This window comes from Erpetoichthys calabaricus, chromosome 17, assembly GCF_900747795.2.
Source record: "Erpetoichthys calabaricus chromosome 17, fErpCal1.3, whole genome shotgun sequence".
In the NCBI taxonomy this organism is placed as follows: Eukaryota; Metazoa; Chordata; class Cladistia; order Polypteriformes; family Polypteridae; genus Erpetoichthys; species Erpetoichthys calabaricus.
The window spans coordinates 85,793,887-85,820,636 of NC_041410.2; the positions used below are offsets into that span (position 1 = coordinate 85,793,887).

At 41.8% G+C, this 26,750-nt stretch overlaps 1 protein-coding gene across 2 annotated transcripts in view; it reads left to right on the forward strand.

Annotated features, from left to right (window-relative positions):
* Positions 1-23,761, forward strand: part of fgf7 (fibroblast growth factor 7) — a 94,177-nt gene extending 70,416 nt beyond the window's left edge. For both annotated transcript variants that reach the window (XM_028823409.2, XM_028823411.2), the window contains 2 exons: positions 8,536-8,639; positions 22,700-23,761. In XM_028823409.2, coding sequence (XP_028679242.1) covers positions 8,536-8,639; positions 22,700-22,894 — 299 coding nt within the window. In that variant the 3' untranslated portion in view covers positions 22,895-23,761. The remainder of the gene's footprint in view (positions 1-8,535; positions 8,640-22,699) is intronic.
* Positions 23,762-26,750: the final 2,989 nt, after the last annotated feature.

Here is a 26,750-nt window from a genome sequence, read left to right on the forward strand (position 1 = left end):
TTTCTGGTGTATGCCGAAGCCTGCGGATAGCAGTTGGAAGGCTAGCTGAGCACTCTGGCCTGGTCTGCATTTAGGGCTAATTTTGGAGGCCTCAAACCCTTCCACCATGTTTTTGACTCCAGATCACAACACCTGATGGTCAGATCATCAAAAAATTAGTCAACAACAACACACATTTTAAAGTCAAACAAGAGAACAAAATAGTGTCTTACCGCAAAGAGGCATCATGTACACTGTCTCAGTCTTTTCTTAATTATTATTATTAGAAGACCAAAACTAGTACCCATTTTGTTATTGATGTGATGCCTAAAACTAGGCTGTCAAATTACTGATCAATAAAACCATGCTCATTTTGTTGTGAACATGCCACCCTATGATTAAACTCATAAACATAACACCTTTCTGTTTAATTTGGAAGTATCTGGGAATGGCACTTTAGATTCCTAAGGTCCTTTTTAAATGGTGGACAAGTAAATCCTGGAAATAGCTATGTACTATAATGTACCTGAGCTCACTGTACACCCATCAGTACTTACCTCTGGAGACTGGCCGAGACCCATCTTATTCTCAGTTTTCCACCCCTGACATAATTTATCACTGATCATCTGAGTACCTTAACAAGGCAGGTTGGATGCTACTGGGTCCAGTCTTGTTCGCAGTTTTCCATCCCTGCACCAGTTGGACCTGAAAACATGGAGAGCAAGACTGGTATGAGCCGTTGTTAGTTTCCCCCACTGCAAGGACTGAACCCTACCTACTAGGGACTGGCTACCCTGACAGGACTGTATGTAATACCTTAGCAAAGACCAGGAGCCCATCTATCCACCGTCTGCTCCCAGTTTGCTACCTGTGGAGGGAATTGACCTGAGCAAGAGCAGCTCATTAAATCACTGGATTTTCTAACACTTCTGATCCGAGTTAGGATCTTACAGAACTGGATAAGTATTTCAATCCCTCCTCCTAGAGAATCACCAGGCCCACGGTGATTGCTAATACCACTAAACAACACGACAGTTTCAATAAGAAAACAACAGACCTTACTTCAATCTAAACTTCTGTTTATTTTTAGAGAAACCAAGAATACCAAAATTAAAACAGGAATAAACATTCAACTTGAGCGAGTCAAAACAAAGGCCATGCAGCAGTCTTTGCGTCAGTTTGTTGGTTTGGCTGTTCTAGCTGTTGTACTCTTCATCTTCTCAGTCCAGCTAATGGTGTTCATTTAAGGTGTAACACATTGTATCATATTTTTGCTTTGCGCCCTCCCACACCATAACCTATCGTCTATGGAGTGGGAGGAAAAGCTTTAGATTTGTCAAACATTTCAATCTCCGGTTTCCGACAGATCTCAACATTTTAGGGTCCCCTGATAGCGAAAACATTGATATCGCGATGATCGGTGTGTGTGTCACAGTTTCTTGAGAACAGTCTAGAAAAAATTGAATTTAATTAACAGCAAGAAGTGGCTTTTCATTAAGAAACTGGTTGGAGTGAAAATAGCTGGAGTTTGACGTTTCAGTTTAGCTGGTCAACTGTTGGCTCATTTCACATTTCTGTTTGGCTGCCATTTAACTAAGAAACAAATAATTTCAGAGGACTGAATCCTTAAAAACAGGGCAGTTAAAATGAAGGGGAAAGGAGTTAATTAGCAGTGAAAACTGATTAGGAAAAGGGTTAGAATGAAAACCTGCGGCCAACCAGGTCCAAAGCTGGACACCCCTGCTCTAAAGGAACCCTCAAATACCATAATTATACAATTAATTATGAATTCTTCTCGACAATTGCTATCATAATGACCTATTTGAGGACGAGAAAGATCAGCATCAGAGCAGTAAATAGTTACTGAAATGTTATAGAATAGTTTGGGTAACTCGGTTCCTATGGCACTAAGACTACTTACGCTCACGTCTGAATTTTTTCCTCTTAAGTCAGCCGAGATGCTCGCGGGTGTTGAGGTGCGTGTACAGGGGCTAATCTACCAGAAAAGTCGAAGAAGTGCTTCAAGATTCTCTCCTTTATAGAGTGCCTTGGTGGTTGATTTTGTAAGACTTACCAATAGTTACGTCAACCTAAATCAGATGACTGATAACTTGCAGTGATCTTGTTATCTGTCAGTGAAGCTACTTTTAGCTAAATACACAACTACAAGGTCCCACACGTCTTCTTACAAGCATAAACACACTGGTTAGTTTATCTGAGCCTACATTTTATACAGTCTACTAATTATAACACTATGGTATTATTTGACTTTACATTTGAATATTTGAAAAAATCCTTCAGTTTATTTGCATGCATCCCAGTATATTCTTTCTCTTGCTGAGCAAGCCTCTGTCCAAAAAAGGCACTTGCCTGTTAAATTCCTGTTGGACCTCCTGGATATTAACCCCAAGCCTCTTCATGTTTTTTCTCGACATTTCCCTGCACCTCCTTGCTGGTCAAGCCCTTTTCCTTCAGATTTTCCTTTACTTTATTTATCCACCTCTGCTTTGTCCTCCCTTGCTTTCTCTTCCCCTGTACTTCCATCCCCATCCCTCTTTTGCCCACATGTTCATGGTCTCTCCTCATCTCATGTCCAGACCACTTCAGCTTACTCTCCTGTCCTTTCTTTGATTTCTCTCCCATTTTTGTTGCTCCTCAGATTTTCTCATTTCTTCTTCTGTTCCTTTTTGGAACTCCACAAATCCAGGCTCAGCCTTCTCATTTCTGCCACTTCTTCTTCTCCTCCACTCCCTTTACTGCCCGTGTCTCAGCTCCATACATCATTGGTGGTCTTAACATTACCTTAAAAACCTCACCTTTCATCTTCAGTCACACAATACTCCTGATACCTTCTTCCAATTGTTCTATCTACTCTGCACTCTATGGGTTATCTCTGCATCTAGTTTGCCATCTTGGGTTTCCACTGATCCTAAACATTTAGATAGATAGATAGATAGATAGATAGATAGATAGATAGATAGATAGATAGATAGATAGATAGATAGATAGATAGATAGATAGATAGATAGATAGATAGATAGATAGATAGATAGATAGATAGATAGATAGATAGATACTTTATTAATCCCAAGGGGAAATTCACATACTCCAGCAGCAGCATACTGATACAAAAAAACAATATTAAATTAAAGAGTAATAAAAATGTAGGTAAAAACAGACAATAACTTTGTATAATGTTAACGCTTACCCCCCCAGTGGAATTGAAGAGTTGCATAGTGTGGGGGAGGAACGATCTCCTCAGTCTGTCAGTGGAGCAGGACGGTGACAGCAGTCTGTCGCTGAAGCTGCTCCTCTGTCTGGAGATGACACTGTTTAGTGGACGCAGTGGATTCTCCATGAGTGACAGGAGTCTGCTCAGCGCCCATCGCTCTGCCACGGATGTCAAACTGTCCAGCTCCATGCCTACAATAGAGCCTGCCTTCCTCACCAGTTTATCCAGGCGTGAGGCGTCTTTCTTCTTAATGCTGCATCCCCAGCACACCACCGTGTAGAAGAGGGCGCTCACCACAACCGTCTGATAGAACATCTTCAGCATCTTATTGCAGATGTTGAAGGACGCCAGTCCTCTAAGGAAGTATAGCCGGCTCTGTCCTCTCTTGCACAGAGAATCAGTATTGGCAGTCCAGTCCAGTTTATCATCCAGCTGCACTCCCGGGTATTTATGTCTGCACCCTCTGCACACAGTCACCTCTGATGATCACAGGGTCCATGATGGGCCTGGGCCTCCTAAAATCCACCACCAGCTCCTTGGTTTTGCTGGTGTTCAGTTGTAGGTGGTTTGAGTCGCACCATTTAACAAAGTCCTTGATCAGGTTCCTATACTCCTCCTCCTGCCCACTCCTGATGCAGCCCACGATAGCAGTATCGTCAGCGAACTTTTGCACATGGTAGGACTCCGAGTTATATTGGAAGTCCGATGTATATAGGCTGAACAGGGCCGGAGAAAGTACAGTCCTCTGCGACGCTCCTGTGTTGCTGACCACAATGTCAGACCTGCAGATGCACATACTGGGGTCTGTTTGTAAGATAGTCCACTCTTTTCAGTTGCTCTCCCTGCAGGCTTACTTCATTAAACCTCATATCTTCTGTCTTCTTCCTATTTATCTTCAATCCTCCATCTTCCAGCTTCCTCTTTTCTGGAGCTACACCACAACATCATCAGCAAACAGCCTGCACCAGAGGACTGCTCTTTTATTCCAATACTCACCATATCCATAACCAGATCAAAGAGGTAAGGACTTCAAGGAGATCCCTGGTGCAGACCTACTCTAACTGGGGTCTTGTCTGTTACCTTAACACTGCTTTTAACTCCCTCTTCCATATCTTGGACAATCCTCACATACTCCTTTCCAAATCAATAAACGCCATATGCCGCCCTTCTCGCTGCTTCTCCATGAGCTGTCTCAGTGCAAAGACTGCATCACTTGTTCCTCTCCCTTGCATAATGGTGGTCTCTACCCAAAGCCTTCTCTCTATAACCCTTTCCCAAATTTTCATTGTGTGCGACATCAAGCTTTATCCATCCATCCATCCATCCATCATCCAACCCACTATATACTAACACAGGGTCACGGGGGTCTGCTGGAGCCAATCCCAACCAGCACAGGGTGCAAAGCAGGAACAAACACCGGGCAGGGCGCCAGCCCACCGCAGGGCACACACACACACACACACACACACCCACACACCAGGGACAATTTAGGATCGCCGATGCACCTAACCTGCATGTCTTTGGTCTGTGGGAGGAAACCGGAGCACCCGTGTCTCCACACAGACACAGAGAGAACATGCAAACTCCATGCAGGGAGGACCCGGGAAGCGAACCCGGGTCTTCTAACTGCGAGCCAGCAACGCTACCACTGTGCCACCGTGCCGCCCTCAAGCTTTATCCCTCTGTAGTATCCACAATCCTGAATGTCTCCCTTCTCCTTATAAATGGGTACAATCACACCACACCCAGTTTTATAAAATGCATTGCATTTGTCATTCCAACAGATGGCGCAACACAAGCATCAACTGTGATTTTATGAATCTCATACTAAATGGCATATAGCAGACAAATGCATTGCATGGTGCACTGAAATGAAGTCTGCATTGATTATTTAGATTTCAACCCGTCTTAGGTGGGTAGCACAGCTACAGTGTTAGGTAAGTAAAGCAATAGTGGTGACAATGTGAATTGGCTGTCAGACGTTGACACAGACAGTGAAACCAATGCATATGGAATTGGACGACTGGACCACCATGATATACCTGGTGACTGCAGTGGGGTGCAGTATCTACGTGGAAACAGAGCAAAATGATTGCAATCAAGTGGAAGGAAAAGCAAGATGTTAGGCCCGTAAGCTCTGTTCATAATACAGCAACTGTCAATGTTTGTGTCAAGGGATATGTGGAAGTCACGAAGCCTTGTGCTGTGGTAGCCTGCAATAATGCAAGGGGCTCATCCATCATGCAGATCAGGCACTGGCATTCTACCCTCTCATGCGTGAATAACAGAAAAAAATAGGAAAAGTGAGCAAAGAAACACACTTCTGCCGTACAGATTGTGTCACCAGGCTGTTTGTTGGTGACTGTTTCAAAGCATGCCTGCCACATGAAGGACATGTTCTACATCTACATCAGGACAGCAGTGAGCACTACTTTTTGTATTAACATGTTTCTGTTGCAAAACATTTTTCTTGCTGAACAAAATTCAATGTTTTTGGGCTGTAACCATAACGCTAAAGAAGGTACATACTGTGGCGGACAGCCACGTAAGAGCCCCGGACAGGACACCTTCATAATGAAAGGACTTGGGGAAAGAGCATACATAGGGCATTATCACCCCTGGATCACTAGATGGCAGCCCTCCTGGGTTGCTACAGCACCGCGGATTCCCACAGGGCACAATGAGAATTGAAGTCTGCTGACTCGGCACTGCTGGGTTCCATGGTTGCTGCCAGGGGGTGCTGCTGGGACTGGTGAACCCTATTTTGTTGCCCTCCTACTGAAGTGTTTCAGTACCATGCTTATAGAATAATGGAAGTACTCCCGGGTGCAATATAAAAGAAGCCCACTGCCGCAGGTCCGGGAGCCAGAGTTGGGAAGGTGTGGACAAAGTCTGCTGGGAGGAGAGGAGGACACAGTGATGGAGGAAAGAGAAAGAAGACGACAAAGAGTTGCTGTGCTTTATTTGTGTTGGATGTTTGGGGAGCTGGAGCACCCCCTGGTGGCTACAATACACACAATCAAAAATAACCCTGGCTTTACCCTTCTGAGCTTTTCAGTACGGTCTTGCTTACACAGCTTACTCATTTAAAAGATGTATATAATTTGTATAATCCTATTTTCCTCACACAAAATATATGAGTGTTTAACAAGCTATAAAAGTACAATTTTTTTCACTCTAATACACTGCCCTACTGTAAGAATGCCATATACTGTCAGAACACTGATCACTAAATCAGCACAAACATGCACATTTTATTAGAAATAATGACACCTAAGATCAGATTGTCAGACTTTTGATTATGAAACCACACCAATTTTATTATCAAAATGGTTCTTCATGACCAGTAGGAGGCACTGCATCAGCCAACCCCCAAACACAACCCTGATGACGCAAGTGCCGGTACAACATAAAAATGTACTTTTACAAATACCTCAGAAAAGACAGCTTACAAGTTTTGTAGCCATAAATGTCCTGTTCTTTCTCCCTCTTATTCCTGCGCTCATCCCAGGAATGTTCAGCTCCTCTCCCGACTCCGACTTGCATGAGTGGATGAGAGTGGCCTCTTATCTTAGACCCGGTAGTTCTTTTGATGCTAGGCCATAACCCGAGAGAAGAAGTCTCCGAAGGCAGGGATCACAAATCCCTACAGCACCCTCTGGCGACATCCCTGGAAACCCAACAAGGCTTTACAGTTCCCAGCATGCCTTGTGAGTGTCCATACTGGCCACCCAGGGATGCTGTCACCGAACAGGTTGAGGGAGTATATGGTCCTGACTGGTTGTCTCCCCTGATTCTTCTATCACATTGACCTCCCAGCTGGGTATTGTTTCCCGATCCAAACCTGCCGGGACACCAACATATCCAGCTCCTGACTGGCATCTTCTGCCAACTTTCTGGCTACCCTGCCTTTGTTCTTGGGCTCTCTGGAACGCTGGTTTCCCATTCTGGTAAGAAAACTTGCCCTATCCCGGCCAGGACGCCTGCGTATGCGCATCATCCTTTACATTCTTATATTCATAATGCCAAGCAACTGTTCATCTGAAACACACCTATAATCAGACCATCCAACAATCCACCATGAAAACCACACCGATTAATTGTCAAAATGATGTCTCTGATTAGACAAGCAAATGATCCGTCATGGAAACAATGAGAGCTTTATTGTCAAAACGGGCTTCAAGAGGAGACCACCAAACACTTGATCACAAGAACCGCTCCCAGTAGTGGAGCGGCAGTCTTACACGGCCTTCCTGAAGTGCCAGTTCTTCTACCTGGGAGTAATTTTGTGCTCATTAATTAAAGAGCAATTGTCCATTTGCCTTATTTTGGTTTTGGACAAGGCAAGTTCTACACTTTAGTCTCAGGTTGAATGTGACTGTTGTGGCAAGTGGCTGGGGGTGGTACCCAGCCAGGACGCCCAGAAGAACCGGAGGAGGGATTACGCCTCCTCCAGACCACGAGGGTCGACCACCCTGGTGGCTTTGGGGACCACGGGAACAGAGCTTAGAAGCTCAACCCAATAGGGGCCCGTGGTCACCGCCAGGTGGCGCATGAATGCCTGAGGAGCCCTGGCCCTCAGCACTTCCGCCACACCAGGAAGTGCTGGGGGGAAGAAGTCCAGGGACACCCGGAGTGCCTCCGGGTGCACAGCCGGCACTTCCACCACACCAAGAAGTGCTGGCAGTTGCTTATTGGGAGGCACCTGGAGCACGTCTGGGTGAACATAAAAGTGGCTGCCTCCCTCCATTCGATGGCTGGAGATGGGAGGAAGAAAGATGGAGCTCGGGAGGAGAGGAGTGGAGGCGGACCAGAGAGGAAGGCATTGGCTGAGAGGCCTGGACTTTGGGGTGAAAGTGGGTTGTGTGCTGTCACTTTGTAAATAGTATGTACAATAAACGTGTGTTGGGTGTTAAGTTTGCCTGTCTGTGTCCGGAATGCTTCCCACACTATATAAGAGTTTTCATCCTCAGCATTGCTATACTCAAGTTTTGTGTGTTGGCTGAAGTGCTCTGCTAGAAGACAAACAATTAAAGAAACTTTTTCAAAACGTTCAGGTTTCGCTCTTATAAGCTAGCGTGCAAAGCAAATGAGAAAAGGGCAGAAGTTGTTTCCTGAGGGAACCATCTTTAGTCTGTTACCCATATGTGCAATTGCATGAGCTGTGGTTTTTGTAATGGCCACCCAAACCATTTAACAGCTTTTAAATAAAACCAGAAGTACCACAAACTGATTAACAGCAAAGACCCCATCCTGTTATGAAAACCAATGATGACGGCTAAAGCCCGGCAACACTTCTGAGACTCTCTTGTGATTCACTGCAGGTATTCTGGAAATAAAGACAGTTTCGGTTGGAGTGGTCGCAATCAAGGGCGTGGAAAGTGAATATTTTTTGGCAATGAACAAGTCTGGAAAATTATATGGGAAGGTAAGAAAAATAAAACAGTCTTACTGGATTGTTTTTTTTTTTGTTGATGTTTCTGATTGTAAAGGAAAATGTTTGTATGTGAGCATTGAGTAATCTTTGAAGATCATGTTCATTCAACTAACAGCAGCATCCACATTTGTTGGTCTTAGTTATTATGATTTGATTTGCTACTGTCAGTTAATTAATTGATTACGTTAGTCACCTCAAAGAAATTTTCATTAAATAAATGAATAAACAAACAACAAGTGTGAGCTGGTGACCGAGTAGGGCTGGATTAACCCTTGACCAAATAAGAAAGTGCTTAGAGCATGAAGGGATGGGGGGCACCACAGAAATTTTCCATTTCCGGATTTACCATGGACCATATGCTGCAATGCTCCAAATGGTGCAGCTGAACCAGCTGTCTCGAAAGGGGCTCGCACATTAAATGAAAAAATTACATACATATGACAGGGTGCCTCGAGAGGAGTTGTGGTATTGTATGAGGAAGTCGGGAGTGGCAGAGAAGTACATAAGAGTTGTACAGGATATGTATAGGGTGGTCCAGATCTAGTTATGCAATTTTGATTAAGTTTATTACATAGAGATACACAGCACCTGCCCTGCACATAGAGATTTCACTTTAAATTCTTTTTCTTGCCAATAGATGGCAGCACCTGCCCTGCACTCCAAAATGTAGGGGAGACGGTTGTCAGTCGAACAGTTGCATAATTAGATCTGGACCTCCCTGTACGAGGGAAGTGTGACTGTGGTGAGGTATGCAATAGGAGTGACAGATGTTTTTAAGGTAGAGGTGGGATTACATCAGGGATCAGCTCTGAGTCCTTTCTTATTTTCAATGGTAATGGACAGGTTGACAGACGAGATTAGACAGGAGTCCCAGTGGAGTGTGATGTTTGCTGATGACATGGTGATCTGTATCGAAAGTAAGGAGCAGGTTGAGGAGACCCTGAAGAGGTGGAGATAAGCTCCAGAGAAAAGAGGAATGAAGGTCAGTAGGACCACCACGACAGAATACATGTGTGTGAAAGAGAGGGAAGGTCAGTGGAATGGTGAGGATGCAGGGAGTAGAGCTGGCAAAGGTGGATGAGTTTAAATACTTGGGATCAGCGTTACAGAGTAATGGGAAGTGTAGAAGAGAGGTGAGGAAGAGAGTGCAGGCAGGGTGGAATGGGTGGAGAAGAGTGTCAGGAGTGATTTGTGACAGACGGGTATCAGCAAGAGTGAAAGGGAAGGTCTACAGGACGGTAGTGAGACCAGCTATGTTATATGGGTTGGAGACGGTGGCACTGACCAGAAAGCAGGAGACAGAGCTGGAGGTAGCAGAGTTAAAGATGTTAAGATTTGCATTGGGTGTGACGAGGATGGACAAGATTAGAAATGAGGACATCAGAGGGTCAGCTCATGTTGGACGGTTTGGAGGCAAAGTCAGAGAGGTGAGATTTCACTAGTTTGGACATGTGCAGAGGAGAGATGCTGGGTAAATTGGGAGAAGGTAGTTAAGGATGGCGCTGCCAGGTAAGAGGAGAAGAGGAAGGCCTAAGAGAAGGTTTATAGATTTTATAGCTGTGGTGAGAGAGGACATGCAGGTGATGGGTGTAACAGAGCGAGATGTCGAGGACAGGAAGATATGGAAGAAGATGATCCGCTGTGGCAGCCCGTAACGGGAGCAGCTGAAAGAAGAATAAGAAAATAAGGACAAAGACAAAGAGAAAGGTTTGGGGAATTCCCCCCAGTATACTTGAAAAATGGTTGGTTTGTAGAGAGGTCTTTACAGACATGAGTTCCAAACTAATCTGTCGGTTGTTACATGGCTGCTATAAATATATGACAAACAGGAAATGATGACAGAGATGGGTATAGTCTTAGAACTGGAAGTGACATCATGAGGAGGTGTGATCTGGTGCCACGGAAGAGGAAGTGGTAGGTGGAGGGCTTAGGATTCTTGGTTTTCTGTAGGTCTGCAGGGGAAAAGGAGAAAGAGTTAAGAGTACAGCACTAACACCCAGTCTGGCATGGAAATATAAGCAATCGAGCCCATAAGCTGTCTCCCATGTGCATGTGTGTGACAATACATATACATACAATAATAAAATAGTAATAATAGAGGTTAATGATATATATTAATCTAGGGAATACAGTACAACAAAGTTAGAATCTGGTAGCTGCCACAAGGTCCACCAAGGCTCACGTGACCATTCTTGTCATGGTCATGTCGGCTGTCCTGTTCAGTCGTACACAGAGAGTGAGCGCAGCTCATTTATATGGGGGCACCAAGACATTTTACGTGCTTAGGACCTTTAAGGGTCTTAATCTCATCCTGTGGCCAAATGAATTGTATGAAACAGGGCTGAAAAAATATGACCTGCATAGTACAGTGCCTGTAGAAAATAGACATTCACTCGGAAAAGTTCACATTTTATTGTTACACATCATTGAATCCTAGTGGATTTAATTTGGCTTTTTTGACACTGATTAACAGAAAAGGACTCACTAATCTCTGAAAAGGGGTCTCAATTAATTACAAACACTCAGGCTATCACAGCATGCATCCAAGATCAGAATCCAGGAGCAGAATGGAAATGTGGGTCAAAAACGAGCAAATCCACAAGAAAACAATGCCTTATAAATGTTAGAGGTCACTGTCGCCCCATTAACCCCCAAAGAAAGATGCTCTGAACATTGAGTAAAACTCCCAAAAACTATTGTAATTCTTTTCCTTCTTAGTGACAGTGCCTTAAGCACCCCAGCCACAATAACCATACAAATAAACACAATAATCAACACAATTCTCTCTCTCCAACTCTCCTACACACCTCCCAGCAAGCTTTGTCCACTTCCACCCGACTCTGGCTCCCTTGCTGGGTTCACAGCAGTCCTTTAAATAGTCCTTGACCCGGAAGTGCTTCCGTCCTTCCGATCACATGACTTGTCGGCACTTCCAGGTAGGATAGAGAACTTGAATTTTTTTTCCGCCCGGAAGTACTTCGGAGCTTCCGTCCTTGTGACTTGGGAGTACTTCCGGGCTTGTGGATAAGATACGAGTTCCACAGTCCTCCTGCAGCGTCTCCTGGTGGCACCCACAGTACCCAGCAGGGCTGTGAAGCTGAACTCCAAATCCCAGGGTGCCCTGCAGGAACCCAGGGTACCGCTATGCTGCAGAAAAATCGCCATCTAGCGTCCTGGGGGAGGCAGTGTCCCAAAGTAGCTGCCTTCCCCCATCCTTCTACTCTTTGGGCGTCCCAGTCGGGTTGAGTTGCCGACCATCCATCACAGCTTAGAATAGAATAAAATAGAATAGACTAGAATAGAAAGTAGTCAGTTATCCACTTGGACGTTTTCACGTTTTATTCTTATGCAACCCTGAACCTCTGTGGATTTCATTTAGTGTTTTTGACACTGATCAGCAAAACAAAAATTCTTTAATGTTCGAGTGAAAACAAATCTCTGCACAGTGTTCAAAACTAATTACAAATAATACTCGGGCAATTGCAAAATGCTTCCAAGATCAGAATCCAAGACCAGAGCATAAATATCAAAAATGAGTAAATCCACAAGAAAGCAGCACTTAGAATTAGAATAGAATAGAATGTGGTCATTCACTTGGAAGTCCACATTTTCTTATCATACAACGTTGAATCTTTCCGGATTTAATTTGGCTTTTTTGACACTGATTAACAGAAGAAAACAGTCAAAGTGAAAACAGATCTCTGCAAAGGGGTCTAAAGTTACAGCTGATACTCTGGCAATTACAAAATGCATCCAAGACCAGAATACAAGAAGAGACCAAAAATAGGTGCCAAAAATGAGCAAATCCACAAAAAAATAGTACTTAGACTATAATGGATTAGAACAGAATAAAAAGTAGTCAATCCCTTAGATGTTTTAATTTGGCTTTTTTTGCCACTGATCAGAACAGAAAAAGACTCACTAATGTCAAAATGAAAACAGACCTCACCCAAATGGTCTAAATTAATTTCAAATAATACTTTTTTTATGTTTATACTGTATGGAGAATTTGTTCTGTTCTGAGTATTGCATTGTATTGACCCCCTGCTTTTTAACACCCACTGCACGCCCAACCTACCTGGAAAGGGGTCTTTTTTGAACTGCCTTCCCCAAGGTTTCTCCCATTTTTCCCTACAAGGTTTTTTGGGAGTTTTTCCTTGTCTTCTTAGAGGGTCAAGGCTGGGGGGCTGTCAAGAGGCAGGGCCTGTTAAAGCCCATTGCAGCACTTCTTGTGTGATTTTGGGCTATACAAAAATAAATTGTATTGTATTGTATTGTACTCAAGCAATTACAATATGTATCCAAGAAAAGAACAGAAATATGTCACAAATGAGTAAATCCACAAAAACACAAGATTTAGAATTAGAATATAATGTAGTCATCTACTTGAAGGTTTTATTCTTATAGAATGTGTAACCTCAGTAGATATATTTTAGCTTTTTTGACACTGATTACCAAAAAGATTCTTTAATGTCATAGTGAAAACAGATACCTGCAAAGAATACTAAATTAATTACAAATAATACTTGGGCAATTACAAAATGCATCCAAGAACAGCAGAAACACATGGTAAAAGCGAGTAACTTCACAAGAAAACAATACTTAGAATTAGAGTTGGAACAGAATGTAGTCATCTACATGGAAGTTTTCACATTTTATTGTTATACAATATTGATCCTTAGAGAATTTAATTTGACTTTTTTGACACTGATCAACAGAAAAAGATTCTTTAATGTTTACACGAAAGCAGATATCTGCAAAGGGGTCTAAACTAATTACAAATATTCTGGTAATTACAAAATGCATCCAAATACAAGGCAGAAATATAGTATGTGTCAAAAGCGAGTCAATCCATAAGAAAACAAGACTTACAAAAAACTCCAAATAGTTTCAGAACTCGACTGCTGGGTCTCAACCTCTGACTGGAAATAAATAGCCAGGAGGAGGAGGGGCCAGCACTTTGTGATGTCATGGATACCCCGCCTCCCAGGGCTCCACCCACAAAACACGGAGAGTGGAGGCACATATAAGAAGAAAGAACTCAAATAAAAGTGAAAGTAACTGAAATAACTTGAAAAATAACTCATAATTAGCAAAAATAAAAATCGAACATAAAAATACATTGATTCAAATGGATACATGACAGTGTGCATATGCTCTACTAGGTTGCTAGGTAATAGTGGGGTGTTTAGCAGCAGCGACTTTCCAGCGTAAGCAGAATTGATTTTGCCAGTGTAGTCGATCATGAATGTACGCTTTAGAAAGCTAAGCTTAAATCTTGTAATAGCACATTTTTAGTTTGTTGTTTAAGCATTCTGACAATGTGGTGTATGCAGAATCTTAGAATTCTGTGCACGCATGACACACATTGGGCAAATTGTGCAGATCAGGTAGTGAAATCCCTATCCAACATGGCTGTTACAGCTTTGTCATGTCATGCTGGAGTCCCAAAGCATCACATTGTGCTGAGGGGAAAAGAAGTTCATCTAAGCTGGCCATATGGCAACAACAACAAAAAAAAATATATTGAACAAGGTCACAAATTTGCTGTGAAAAGCACTTTGGTGATTGTTGACAATTAACACTAATAAACAGGAAAAGAGAGAGAGATCAAAAATAAAGCAACAAACCAACACAAGAAGCCAAATATCGGAATCTCTGGAATAGAATGTACCGGACTTTATGCCGGCACTCCAGAAGACGTCACATGTCACTTATGAGTAATTCTGGGAAGGATCACTGTGGCATCAGCTGAAGCAATCACTAAAAAATGGACAATACTCAACTCATGAACTGTCATGTTTCAGCCAAGGTTCCTCAACTGACTGGGGTTCAAATTTATGTTGTATGTTCTTATTCTGCATAGTTTAGTTTTTGAATCCATGTTAATGTTACTTTAGTTCATTATCTGCTTTGTTGTCAATGCCTGTATTACGTTATATGTGTTTTGTGGGTGGTTCCCCGAGAGGCGGGACCACTTGATGATCGCCACCAGAGGGTCTCCCATAGTTTCTGGTGGTTCATTTCATGTGTACTATCAGGTTTTTTTATTTGCTACATTTTACACTTCTGGTGATTTTTGACAAGTTTTTGATTTGCTGTATTACGACTTGTTTACTTTGGATTGCCTTGTGTCTCGGGCAATTCCATTTTGCCTTTGTGCTCCACAGTGCTTCATTGATTTTGGAATACTGTTTTATGAAGAAGAAGGTCTTTAATTTCATTAAGATCCTATATTTGCCTTATTACTAGCTGGGTATAAATGGTTTTACCGCTCCTGTGGAGATTACTGGAAGTGCTTTTTCAACTTTTTGGGACTCGCATGCCTTGGGACTTCTAGCTCACAACATAAACAAAATGGCATCACGATTTGACGTTATTAATATTCAAACTTTTAAATATTGCATAAGGCAAGAAATAGTTGCGAAAATAATATTAAGGTTCCAACCACAATATTCAATGTACAACATGTTCTCAGATGTCATAGGTAACACAAAAAAAGGAAAATGACACATTATAAGACATTCACATCCTTCACTTGAGTCCTTTTCCTGAATCTAGTGGTGTTAGTGCCAATGGTCCAGAAAAGAGGAAGAGAGAAGCAACGATGAGGGTGACTGACATTTTTAATAAAACATATGGCATTTCTAAGACAGTCTGTGTTATATACGTCTTTATCAGGTGGGCACTGTGCACCAGCAATATCCTGTGGTGAATTCAACACCCTCACTAGTGGTCTGCAGCCCTGGGCTGAGCAGGTGCCATACCAGGCAGTGAGGTGTCCACTGTGCAACCGTAGACAGACATTAGATAGATAGATAGATAGATAGATAGATAGATAGATAGATAGATAGATAGATAGATAGATAGATAGATAGATAGATAGATAGATAGATAGATAGATAGATAGATAGATAGATAGATAGATAGATAGATAGATAGATACTTTATTAATCCCAAGGGGAAATTAGACATCTGAGGAAGTAAAAGAATTGGTGAACAGTCTCATTGATAGTGAGGACGAGTGCAGGAGTGTCAGCTCAAGGCAGTGGAACAGATTTTGAGGTACCAACCGGGTCGTCACTTTTATTCGCCTGAAGATGAAAAACAAAAGGAAAGAAGAACGAAAATAGTGCTTGTAGGTGTGTGCCCTTTCTGCGGGGAGTTGTAATCACACTAGGGTTGTCAGATCTTTAGTGGAACTTTCTCCCTGGGCTGTTCTGGGTAAAAACTAATGCCTCCTTCTGGGACGCCTGGTATCTTATTGCAGCACAGTTAAATGCCTTCACTGGGCGGTTAATCAGCACTGTGGGAAAAGAGAGAGACGATCGTGTTAGTGGCAGCGTCTCCTCTTGCCTCGCCAGGTTAACACATACCTCGACTGAGCCTGCGAGGAAGTCCCCCGACGCACATTCGTGACAATAGCCATGATGCATTGTGGGTATTGTGCTCATTTCTGGTCATCAGTGGAAGTATTTTAAGCTGCAGTTTCTTAGTGTAGATGGTGGCTTGGTTTGCCTCCTGAAGTTTTTGTCCAGTTCCCTTGTTTTGCTCAACATTAAAGGTGAAGAGAGTAGCGACGTGTTGTATGTTTATGTTGATTAGATAAACTTTATTAATCCCAAGTGAAAATTCAGATGCATGAAAAAGCAGAAACAAAAAATAAGAATAACGACTCACAGGAAAAATATTACAAGCAATCAATCGATCAGTAGATAAATAAATGTATAATGTGCAGAAATTTCGAAATGAATTTATAGTAATTTGAGAGGAATCATTGAATTGTCTGATAGCAGTGGGCAGAACAGACCCCCAGAGACGCTTCCTAGCACACCTGGTGGAATGAGCCTGTGGCTAAAAGTGCTCTAAGAGAGCGCCTCCTGGAGAAGATTTTTCATGAAGGCATCCGATTTTGTCACCGTCCTCTTTTCCACGTTATCACGTGCAAGTAACAAATTCACTATACTCTGGACATGTGACAACAATGAGCCTATAACCCTAAAAACTGTTGTGGCAGAAGGGACATCTCTTCTCTGTGATATTTAGTTATACACACAATGAAAAAAAGGCAAGGAAATGGTGTATTGCAGTATTGTATATTGCAAATTATTTTGTAAAATTAATGAAAGAGAAGCCTACTATAGAATAATCTCCACACAACTATGTCCTGCTTCATAAACTGTATGGTGTTGCATTCTACAGTAAAGGCAGCCAAGAGGGGTGAGTGATGGCTTTGTGTGTAAAGAGTGTTTATTAAAGATTTGTCAAACGTTTACAGCTTAAAATAAGTTTACCAAAAAATCTAAACAGTAACCTATTTTTAGTTGCACTTTTTGGTCATTCTCTAAACATTCTAGCGTCTAAGTTACATCTTAAACAGTGTTCAAAACCTAAACGCGAGTATAAACCTATAATATTCTTGGCACTCGGACTTACTCTGTATACACAGTAGCATGCTGGAATGCCCACATTAGGAATCTGTCTAAATAACGAAGTGCAAGGCGTATCAAGGCGAATAATTGTAACAACTGTATGTTAGAATAAAATTACATAGTAGGTAAAGTGCCCGAGACACACAGCAGCAAGGATGAAAATTAGATTCTATCACACAACTAGGAAGATGGAAACTGATAGGGCGAATTTCAGTTCAGCTAAAAATTTGAATTGTTCTGTCCATATCAAAATATGGCTACATTTTATCGTATACAATGAATTTAGAACACATTCGGGCCCCATCACTTTCTGCACACTTTATTGGGATGTAGTTTTCATTTTAAATTGACACATGTAACATTTTTGCCCAACACTTGATAATCCATAATGACAAAGTGAGAACATGTTTTCAGAAAGGTTTTCAAGTGTATTAAAAAACAAAACCTGACATCTATTAGTATTTAGACCCTTACTCTAGTACTTTGTGGAAACCCCTTTTGGCAGCAGTTTCACAACTTTGAGTCTTCTTGGAGAAGTCTCCACAGGCTTTGCACACCTGGATTTGGGCAGTTTGTTCCCTAGCAGATCCTTTCGAGCGCCATATGATTGGATGGGATGACTGTGAACTGCCATCTTCAGGTGGTAGAAATTAACACCTTAATTAAAGGAAGAAACTTATCCTCTACTGGGACAGGTTTGATAAAACCCTGTTGGAGTCTGTAATCAGGCAGGAGAAAGCTTATCCATCGACGTAATTTATTCACCCTTGCAGCACCGGGCTGAAGACAGAGCATCCATTACAGCAGTCTGTTATGGCATGGTCAAAAAGTACAGGTTAAAAAGTTATATTTATAGATGATTGAATTTGCATAACAGTGCTGAATTAATGCTTGCATATCATACTCTGATTGGTTAAAAGAAATGAGGTGTTTTAGCATAGAGCACAACCAGCCTAAAATAAATGTCTTCCTCCATTCTATCCTTGTTCTTCAGTGTCTCCTGATTTCAGCTCTTATTCTGTCATGAAAACTGTGCCAACTAGTAAGTCTTACTAGGTGCATGAAAGAACATCACATCAGCCAGTTTCTTGAACCACTCCCTTGGAACATTCTGCTTGTTTTACTGGACTGTTTCAGAAGTCTCTGTATGACATTAGAGAAACAAATGCGTATACAGTAAAACCTTGGATTGCGAGTAACTTAGTTTGCGAGCATTTTGCAAGATGAGCTAAATTTTTTAATAAATTTTAACTTGATAAACGAGAGAGGCCTTGCAATATGAGTAGTCCATATACGCTTTGTTGGCCGAGCATCACGTGATCACAACTGAGCCGATGGTTCTTCTCGCTCTTTCTCGCGGCAGGATTGTGGGTAACCGTCTCCCATGCTCGGTCTCAGTTGGCGTGCCTCACTCATATAGTCAATAATAGTATGAGCGTATAATGTTTACTATAGCATTGTGACCACTTGTGTGTGCTGTAACAGGTGAGTCCTGCCATGCACCCCAAAACATGAGGCTGAGTCTCAGTACTTTATCAAAACCAGCTTTATTCAGCGTGAAACAGGAACAGCACGGTTATTTATTGTAGCGGGATCTGCCACTCTCCTATACACATACACAGCAGTCAGGCAGGGTCATGGCCAGGTTAGTGGCCAAGTAATACTGTGCCCTTGCATTTATAATGTTCCTTGCATCACCCACTGACAGCTGGCGCTTATAGGGTGACCGCGATCTTTTCAGATTTGCTTTTACGGCAAACTGCTACAGCGCTGGGAGCCTGCCGTTGCTTCGGGACACTCTTCCGCGTGTCATCCCATTGGGAGGGAATCCCAAAAGAGTTTAGAATCCTAACAAGTGCGTAAAGCTTTTTTTTAAATTTGTGTCCAAGTATAGATAGATAGATAGATAGATAGATAGATAGATAGATAGATAGATAGATAGATAGATAGATAGATAGATAGATAGATAGATAGATAGATAGATAGATAGATAGATAGATAGATAGATAGATAGATAGATAGATAGATACTTTATTAATCCCAAGGGGAAATTCACATACTCCAGCAGCAGCATACTGATACAAAAAATATTAAATTAAAGAGTAATAAAAATGCAGGTAAAAACAAACAATAACTTTGAATAATGTTAATGTTTACCCCCCGGGTGGAATTGAAGAGTCGCATAGTTTGGGAGAGGAACGATCTCCTCAGTCTGTCAGTGGAGCAGGACAGTGACAGCAGTCTGTCGCTGAAGCTGCTCCTCTGTCTGGAGATGACACTGTTTAGTGGATGCAGTGGATTCTCCATAATTGATAGGAGCCTGCTGAGCGCCTGTCGCTCTACCACAGATGTCAAACTGTCCGGCTCCATGCCAACAATAGAGCCTGCCTTCCTCACCAGTTTGTCCAGACGTGAGGCGTCCTTCTTCTTTATGCTGCCTCCCCAGCACACCACTGCGTAGAAGAGGGCACTCACCACAACCGTCTGATAGAACATCTGCAGCATCTAATTGCAGATGTTGAAGGACGCCAGTCTTCTAAGGAAGTATAGCCTTAAAAGTGTAGTGACTCTTCAGGCAAAAGCAACTGTCATTGGATAGGTTTCTTTGTTGTTGTGGGGTGTTTACAGCACGGGCTTACACAGCTAGTAATTATATAATTAGGAATGTTTGATCACTTTTAAAATGGTTGGATGAACTTGTCACATCTCATGGCAAGTTCAGGTACAGTGGCGTTTTCGGTACTGCAGAGAGCTAACTTAAACTTCATATTTCAGAGGTTGTTTAATGCATTTGGATTTCAGCTGATATGATCAGACAAAGTGGAAAAGGCAGGAGGAGGAAATGGAGATTTATGTGAAAGGAGCAATGGTTAAAAAGCAAGCACTTTACAACTAAAGCTAAAATGCGTAATCCAGACACTGAAATGCGGACTGAATTTATCCAGCTTACTGCCTGGGTATATGAGTCGCATCATCCTGTTAATGTTTATTAACTCAGCAAAAGAAATGATTCACCCTATTACCACCACTCTAATGATGAATCATTCTGCTACTAGAATGCTGATGACTTCAGCCAGGGGATCTTTGGAAGGAACAAAGTTCTATCAGCATGTTCTATTTATTGACTCAACAAGCTGGACCTGCTCTACCTAAATGGTAAGGCCTTTAAATGTAAACCTGTGGCACAACTGAGCAGATCTGACCACGTGGCCATCTCTCCCTGCCACCTACAATCCTGTTATAAGACGGCAGCAGCATGCTTATTATCTGAGCCAGGGGTTTTTATGTGGGTTTGTTGTGGGAATTGTGTGGTTTGTTAGGTTTAGATTTTTCTTCCACTTCTGTAAAGTTTTAATTAACCCTTTGTAGCGGGGCCACATAAGTGTTGTCGTTTATTGTGTACTTGCACCCTATCGCGTCTCGTCACATCACCCTGTTTAAACTAGTATGAGTTTGTTTAAGTGCCGTCCCCTGTGTTATCGTCTATTTACCCTTTACACTTGTCAAGTTCGTTATTGGATTGGTCTACTCCCACACCCTAAATAATAACACACACATACAGTACATAGATACACACACACTCAGACCCTATCCACAACAGTGCCCTACGAATGACACACACACAGTTGGCTAACTTTTAGCACTTAAAACCACACAAGTGCTATAAGAATAACACAACTTGTCACTCTCTCAGCACATCAAGAGACTTATTTATTATTGGCATGAACTACATACAATGTTTTAAATAGATCTCAGACCTAAATATTACTTTTGGTCTCCAAGAAAATATTAAAACATACAAAGACTCAGCATCCTTGACTATAGGCCATTTATCAGCCAGGAATACCTTCTTCTCGTCCTGCTCCCTACTATTGAGTGGAGCTCACACTCTCAGCCTTAAAACCCCGCAGCACAGAGCTAATGGCAAAATCTCCAGCTGCTCCTGGTGCTCAAAGAAATCTACCTTCTTACTTCAATCACTCTAGACATTAAGACAAAGCATAGAAAGATGAAAACAAGTTACTATTTATTAAAGAACAATAATAAGCAATAGAAAATAAGATCGATAGTAAAGTCTGGATAAAATAGTCTTAAAAAAAGCTTACTGAAAGGAATCAGTGATGTCAAGGATGAAAGTCCCAGGGCGGCGTTTGATTTAGCAATCAATATTCATGAAAATGCTGTTAACTGATGATCGGATGAAAACTGGTCACACGTGTCTTTGTTTTATTCTCTGACGTCGCTCTTCCGTCGTCGCTGTTTCTCTTCTTCTTCTGACGTTGCTTTCGAATGAGGCATATTTATTATAAAGTTTTATGCCGTGGTTTCACAACACATGAATGTTGCATGCACCTGATTGGCTGGCTGTCAATATGATGGATGAATTTTGCTCAAACTCTTTAATCTATCTTTTCCCAGATAATAAAGTTTTTTGATGTTGCCTAAAACATTACCATGTCCGTCTTTCCCAGGCTGTAAACCAAATTGTTGTCCCAGATGTCCATCCATAAAGTAATCAATAGCCTGAGGTGTCAGCTCAGTCTTCCTTTCCCAGGCTGTAATACCAGATGAGCACTAAGCTGTGAACAACTGTTATAAAAGTGAGGTGTAAGGGAAGAGGATATGCCTTTTTATTATAATGCCTCCTACATCTGAGTTCATCTTGTTGGGATTGAGAAAAATATAATACAGAATAAGATGTAGATTTTATACACCATAACATCCCCGTAAGAAGAAATGGGGAAGGCTGCTGCGGGGAGGCAGCGACCCCTGGAAACGTCAGAGCCGGAGGTTTTTCCATTTACATCCGGCTCATTATTATTTAAACGGGAAGGAGGGAAAGAAGAAGAGAGAGGAGAGAGAAGGAGATTCACCTAACCGCAACTGATCATCATTTTTCTGCCTTCATTCACATTGCGACATTTTTCCAGTTTGCTTCTCACTTGGCCGGATTTACTGCAACGCATTCATCACCAGAAACCCTGGGGTTGGACATTTTTTCCCACCATGGCCGAGGAATCACGGTGAGATTGTTCTGGTATTCATTCGGGGGAATCCAACACAAACATTTTGAACAGCTATCAGTAATTTGGACAGTTAATTACCTGGACTCATTTTCACGTTCATTATAATTTCAGTAATCATTCATTGTCATTATTTGTATTGTGTGTTTGTTATTTGTATACAGGAACAAGGAAGGATTTATTATTGTATATATAGTGCCTTTTACTTTGGTAGTATGGTGGAGGGATATATATATATATTACACTGGAGTTTTGCATTATTGTATTTGTCATTTTGTTTCATATAATATATTACTGCACTTGATTTACATTTTGATTGGGGAAAATATTATTTGTCAGAGGTACGGCTTGGTAGATTTAGGTTTTCCTCAGTAATTTATCCAGGCCACGGGACCTGGTAGTGTGGCTGCCGGCTGGGTAAGGGGTTGGCCATTACACCTTGGCAATAAATAAAATGCTATCAATGTAAGTAGCAATCAAATCTTGATATTCCCGAAGAGTTCTTAACGTTTCCAAATAACTGGATTAATATATCAGAATTTATAAAATGAAAGATAAGCATTTTATAACTCTGCACGTGCTTTGTCTTTCACAGAAAATTTGCAATGAGGACTGCAACTTCAAGGAAAGGATTGAGGAGAACAAGCACAACACGTACACCTCTGCGAAGTGGACACATGGCGGCAAAGAAATGTTGATTGCTTTGAACTCCAAAGGTGCACCGATAAAAGGCAAAAGAACAAAGAAGGAAAGCAAGGCATCCCACTTCCTGCCTATGCTCGTATTTTAATCACTGTGTTGCTCTCCTGACCCTATCAAGACATGGACGGTGTCTGTGCTGCCGTTTCAGAGAGGATTTAAAGAGGACGCTGGTACAGCAGAACTACTGAAGAAAAGAAAAAAAAATGACACAAGCTGGACTTGCATTGAACAAAAATGTTCAAGTCAACCCTAAAGGATGACGGTGAGCAGAGCTATTTTGATAGAAAGAAAGTAAGAAGAAAACAAATCACACCTTGTTATGGGAGACGCTAGTGACTTGTCAATTCCTTTGATATTTATCCAGCTGCTAAATTTACTCAAAGAAATGTAAAATGTGTGGAGTACAGAATGTCAGATTTTGAATAAAAAGCTGTTTCGATCAGCTAAGCAATGTTTAAAGCTATGACTGAGATTTAAACTTTAATTATAGCCGATCAGCAAATGGCTGAAGAATAATATATACATATATATATATATATAAATATAGTATATATACAGCAAACAGTATAAACTTTACCTGCACCATTTCACTATCTGCAGACTGTTGCTATTCTTTTTACTAATCAGTCATAATTTGAAGTTACCCGCACAATTTTTAAACAATATACCAACTTGTTCATTTAATGTACAGAATAAGTAACAGCCCTTTAGTTCATCTCATTAACTCCCAGCATTTTGGCAGAAATAAAATTTAAAATTGCCTGTTGTATCTTTTGCTGTACTAAAACTGTTCTGTATATAATGATATTTCTAGATCTCCAGATTCATTCATTAAAGTTATTCTACAGTCTGTATATTGCATCAGTATTCGAATGTGTTTAAAGGTTGTGTTTTAACTAGATTGTTCTATGTTATTTAAAATTGTTGTTATTTATATAAAGTTCATGTTAAATTATGCTCCTTTCAAATGTTCTTTTTTTTTTTTTTAAATGCCCGCACTGTGTGACTTTACTCAAGCAGACAGAAAACGAGTAAACAGAGGCGAGCAGACACAAAAGGCAAGCCACAAGCATTCTGAGGCTACAAGGCCAAAAAGTGGCATAATGACATGTCACATCTAGCGTTTTATTTTATTTATTTATTTATTTTATTTTTATTTTAAGCTTGGCTGAAAATGGCAAACATGGCTTTATAAAGTAGTGCCAGTGCTAATCCCACACAAGTTGCGCAAACTTCCCATCACGAGAATCTGTATTATAAGAAAAGCATCCTTGCAATGTAACTGGTAAACAAAATAAAATTCTCTTTGTAATGCAACACCGACCTCACAACAGATAGCCTGCAAGTCTTCAGGGAAGACAAATCGGCTTCTTGTGTGTAATTTGCTTTGGGTTCCTTGTTCCATTAGGAATGAAGGCAGTTGTCACAAGCAGAGTACCAGAAACAGATGGCCTGCCAGTAGTTGGGGACCGAGGGTGTAATAAGAGAGACACAAGTGAGGCAGATGTACAAAAAAAGTAGTTTTTTTGATCCATACTAACTCAATTTAAAAATTACACAGAAAATATTTACAGTGAAAAGTTTACAATACAAAAAAAAAAAAAGCAGTCCGGAGTCAAAACAATTCTTGGTGAGAGAATAGCAAAACAAAAATAGACAATCAGAAAGAAAAAAAAAAAAACACCAAAGGCTCTTACCCTGATGTAATTCAGTCAATAAGGTGATATTAAACACACACACACAACAACAAAAACTGCACCCTGCTTCAGCCCATTCCATATATACGAGTCCTCAGAAAAAAACAATAATCTCAGGAGCTTTTTTTTGCTTTTTGAGAGCCTCAAGCTGCTCTTTACCTACAACTAACTGCTCCGCCACCAGCACCCTCTAATTCTGTCTCATCTCGCACAGACTAACACCGTCTCTCTAATAAAGCAGCATGGTGGCACACTGTTTGAAACCAAAAACATCCCAAGGCACACCACTATTCTACAAACCACAAACATGTTATACCTCCTACACTTGCTCAGCTGTGGAAGCCGATTAAAAAAAGAGCAGCTCCGACATCAACGTTCGCAGACACGGCACTTAATGAGGACTTTGGTGGCATCTCCCAGCTACTTCGTCCCTTTGCCAGCCCCTCTCTGCCTCAGAGGCAACTCGCATGTTCAATGTGCACTAGTCCCGTGAGGCTCGCTGGCGATCATACACCCAGGGCAGATGGACTCTAACAGCTAGGAGACGCATCCGAAGTGCCCTAAGTGCTGTGTCTGCAACTTAGCAATGGTGGGGCTGCTTTTATGCCAGCTTCTCCAGACCCAGGTGCGATACACTGGTTAAAAAATACTACGCTTAAGCCTCCACGATCGGTCGAACCGACTCTTTTTTTTGTGCCCATAATTGTCCTTATAAAGACGACTCAAATTCTCCCGCGCAGCACGGATATACTCACACATACAGGTAGACACCATTTCAGTCCTTCCGGGGGAGCGTAACACCTCAAGCAAAAAGAAAATTCTCAAAAATATCAAACACAAATAAACATACACGATCACAAAAGTACTAAATACTATAAATAATTTATTCTAACCGCAAGGTTATTTTAAAAAAGCACACTGCGTTATAAATCCACTAATAAATAAACTGGACTCCCCTGTGGCTGTCTTTCTGGATTTTCAGCCGTCCGCGACTGCACTAAGCTTCGACGTCAACTTTAAAACACTGGCGGGTAAACATGAGAATAGTTTACACGAGGTCCGTGGCTTAAACTAGCAACGAAAAGTCGGAAAATACTGACGCAACCTGCCGGTAAGTCCAAAACCGTGTTACAATATTTTCTTTTCCACTATAAACTCTCTGACGGTTATATTTTGCCGCTCGCGCTAACGCTTACGGAGTGTCTTGCTTGACTCTTGTCAGTTTGTACAACACTGAATTAGCGTCAAGGTGAGGCTATAGTGTCACAGCAATCTCTACCTAAATTCAGCTTCTCACTGCATTTTTTATCCCAAATAATTTGAAAAGTGTAGTATGGGTTTCAGGTGCATTTAGGAGACTTTTCAGGCACTGTACTCAATGGATGGAGATTAGTAAATGGGTTCTGGAATCTTCTCAGCATAGCCAGAGCCGAAAGGATCGACCAAGAGGCTATTCCATTACGGAGACTACTCTTAACAATTTGCAATTGCTACTTAACATAACTGAAATAAATTTTTTTTTAAAAAAACCTCTTAATAAATTCGCGGAGTCAATGGATGCTGTGATCGGGGCTCTCCGGAGACTGAGCGAGGACTCAGAGTGTCTGGGCTTGCCAGTGTCCTGATAAAAACCAAGAGACAGGCCTTTAATGACCAATTGGGCATCAGCAGTGTGTCTGTCTGCGGAGAGAGTGTCGACCTTGTGGAGAGGTTTACTTACCTCAGCAGTGACATTCGTGACTCTTCCTATGAAGTCAGTAGACAGATTGCGAGAGCATGGGGTGTCATGAGGTCGCTTGAAAGGGTTGTGTGGTGCCCCCCGATATCTCTGTGAAAGGACGAAGGTCCAAGTCTTTAGACTCCTGGTGCTTCCTGTCTTGCTATTTGGGTGCGAGACATGGACGCTATCCAGTGACCTGAGACAAAGACTGGACTCCTTCAGTACTGTGTCCCTTCAGAGGGTCCTTGGGTACCGCTGGTTTGACTTTGTATTGCTCACAGAATCCCAAATGAGTCACATTACCTGCATTGTGAGGGAACGTCAGTTACAGCACTATGGCCATGTGACGTGATTCCCCGAGGGTGATCCGGCTCACAGGACCCTCACTGTTGAAGACCCGAGTGGCTGGACTAGGCCAAGGGAATGCACACGTAACACCTGGCTGTGGCAGATAGAGGGTCATTTCTGGAGGGTCGGACTGGGCGACGTGGTTGCCCTAGGGGGTTGCTAACCAGGATCCTGAGCTG